We start from the raw sequence: 389 nt of genomic DNA, 5'->3' as shown, positions 1-389 counted from the left end.
CGGCAGCAGCAGCCATAATCATGAAGTCCCTGTGCCTCGTCACCGTGGGGGTCCTGGCCATGACGCTGCTCATCGCCAGCATCTCCTTGCTGGTAGCGCACGTCTTCCAGACCGTGGTGGACCTGCAAGTGAAGCAGGTGAGAGCGCGGCCCGATTCCCGACCGCTTTATTCCCTCTCAGAATAACCCCGGGGGGAAGGGAGAGGGCTGGCGAGTGGTGTTGTCGGGCTCCCTCCGTCCCCCGGCCGTGGGTGGGCGAGGGCAGGAGCATGCCTGGGTATCGAGCCCCCCCATGCCTCTCGCATGGAGCTCTGGCTGCACTGGGCCCGGGCTGGGGAAAAATTTGGTAAAGAGGAGTAAAAATCGTTTTTCTTGAGGCAGCTTTGCTGG

The 389-nt window shown here is 62.2% G+C and overlaps 1 protein-coding gene across 1 annotated transcript in view; it reads left to right on the top strand.

Moving 5' to 3' along the window:
* The first annotated feature begins 6 nt into the window (after positions 1–6).
* Positions 7–389, top strand: part of SCARB2 (scavenger receptor class B, member 2) — a 19,174-nt gene continuing 18,791 nt past the window's right edge. Inside the window, exon 1 of the mRNA XM_008940613.1 lies at positions 7–137. Coding sequence (XP_008938861.1) covers positions 21–137 — 117 coding nt within the window. The 5' untranslated portion in view covers positions 7–20. The remainder of the gene's footprint in view (positions 138–389) is intronic.

Source organism: Merops nubicus, unplaced genomic scaffold (genome assembly GCF_000691845.1).
Source record: "Merops nubicus isolate BGI_N331 unplaced genomic scaffold, ASM69184v1 scaffold34455, whole genome shotgun sequence".
Lineage (NCBI taxonomy): Eukaryota > Metazoa > Chordata > Aves > Coraciiformes > Meropidae > Merops > Merops nubicus.
This window is presented reverse-complemented; position numbering and strand designations above follow the sequence as displayed.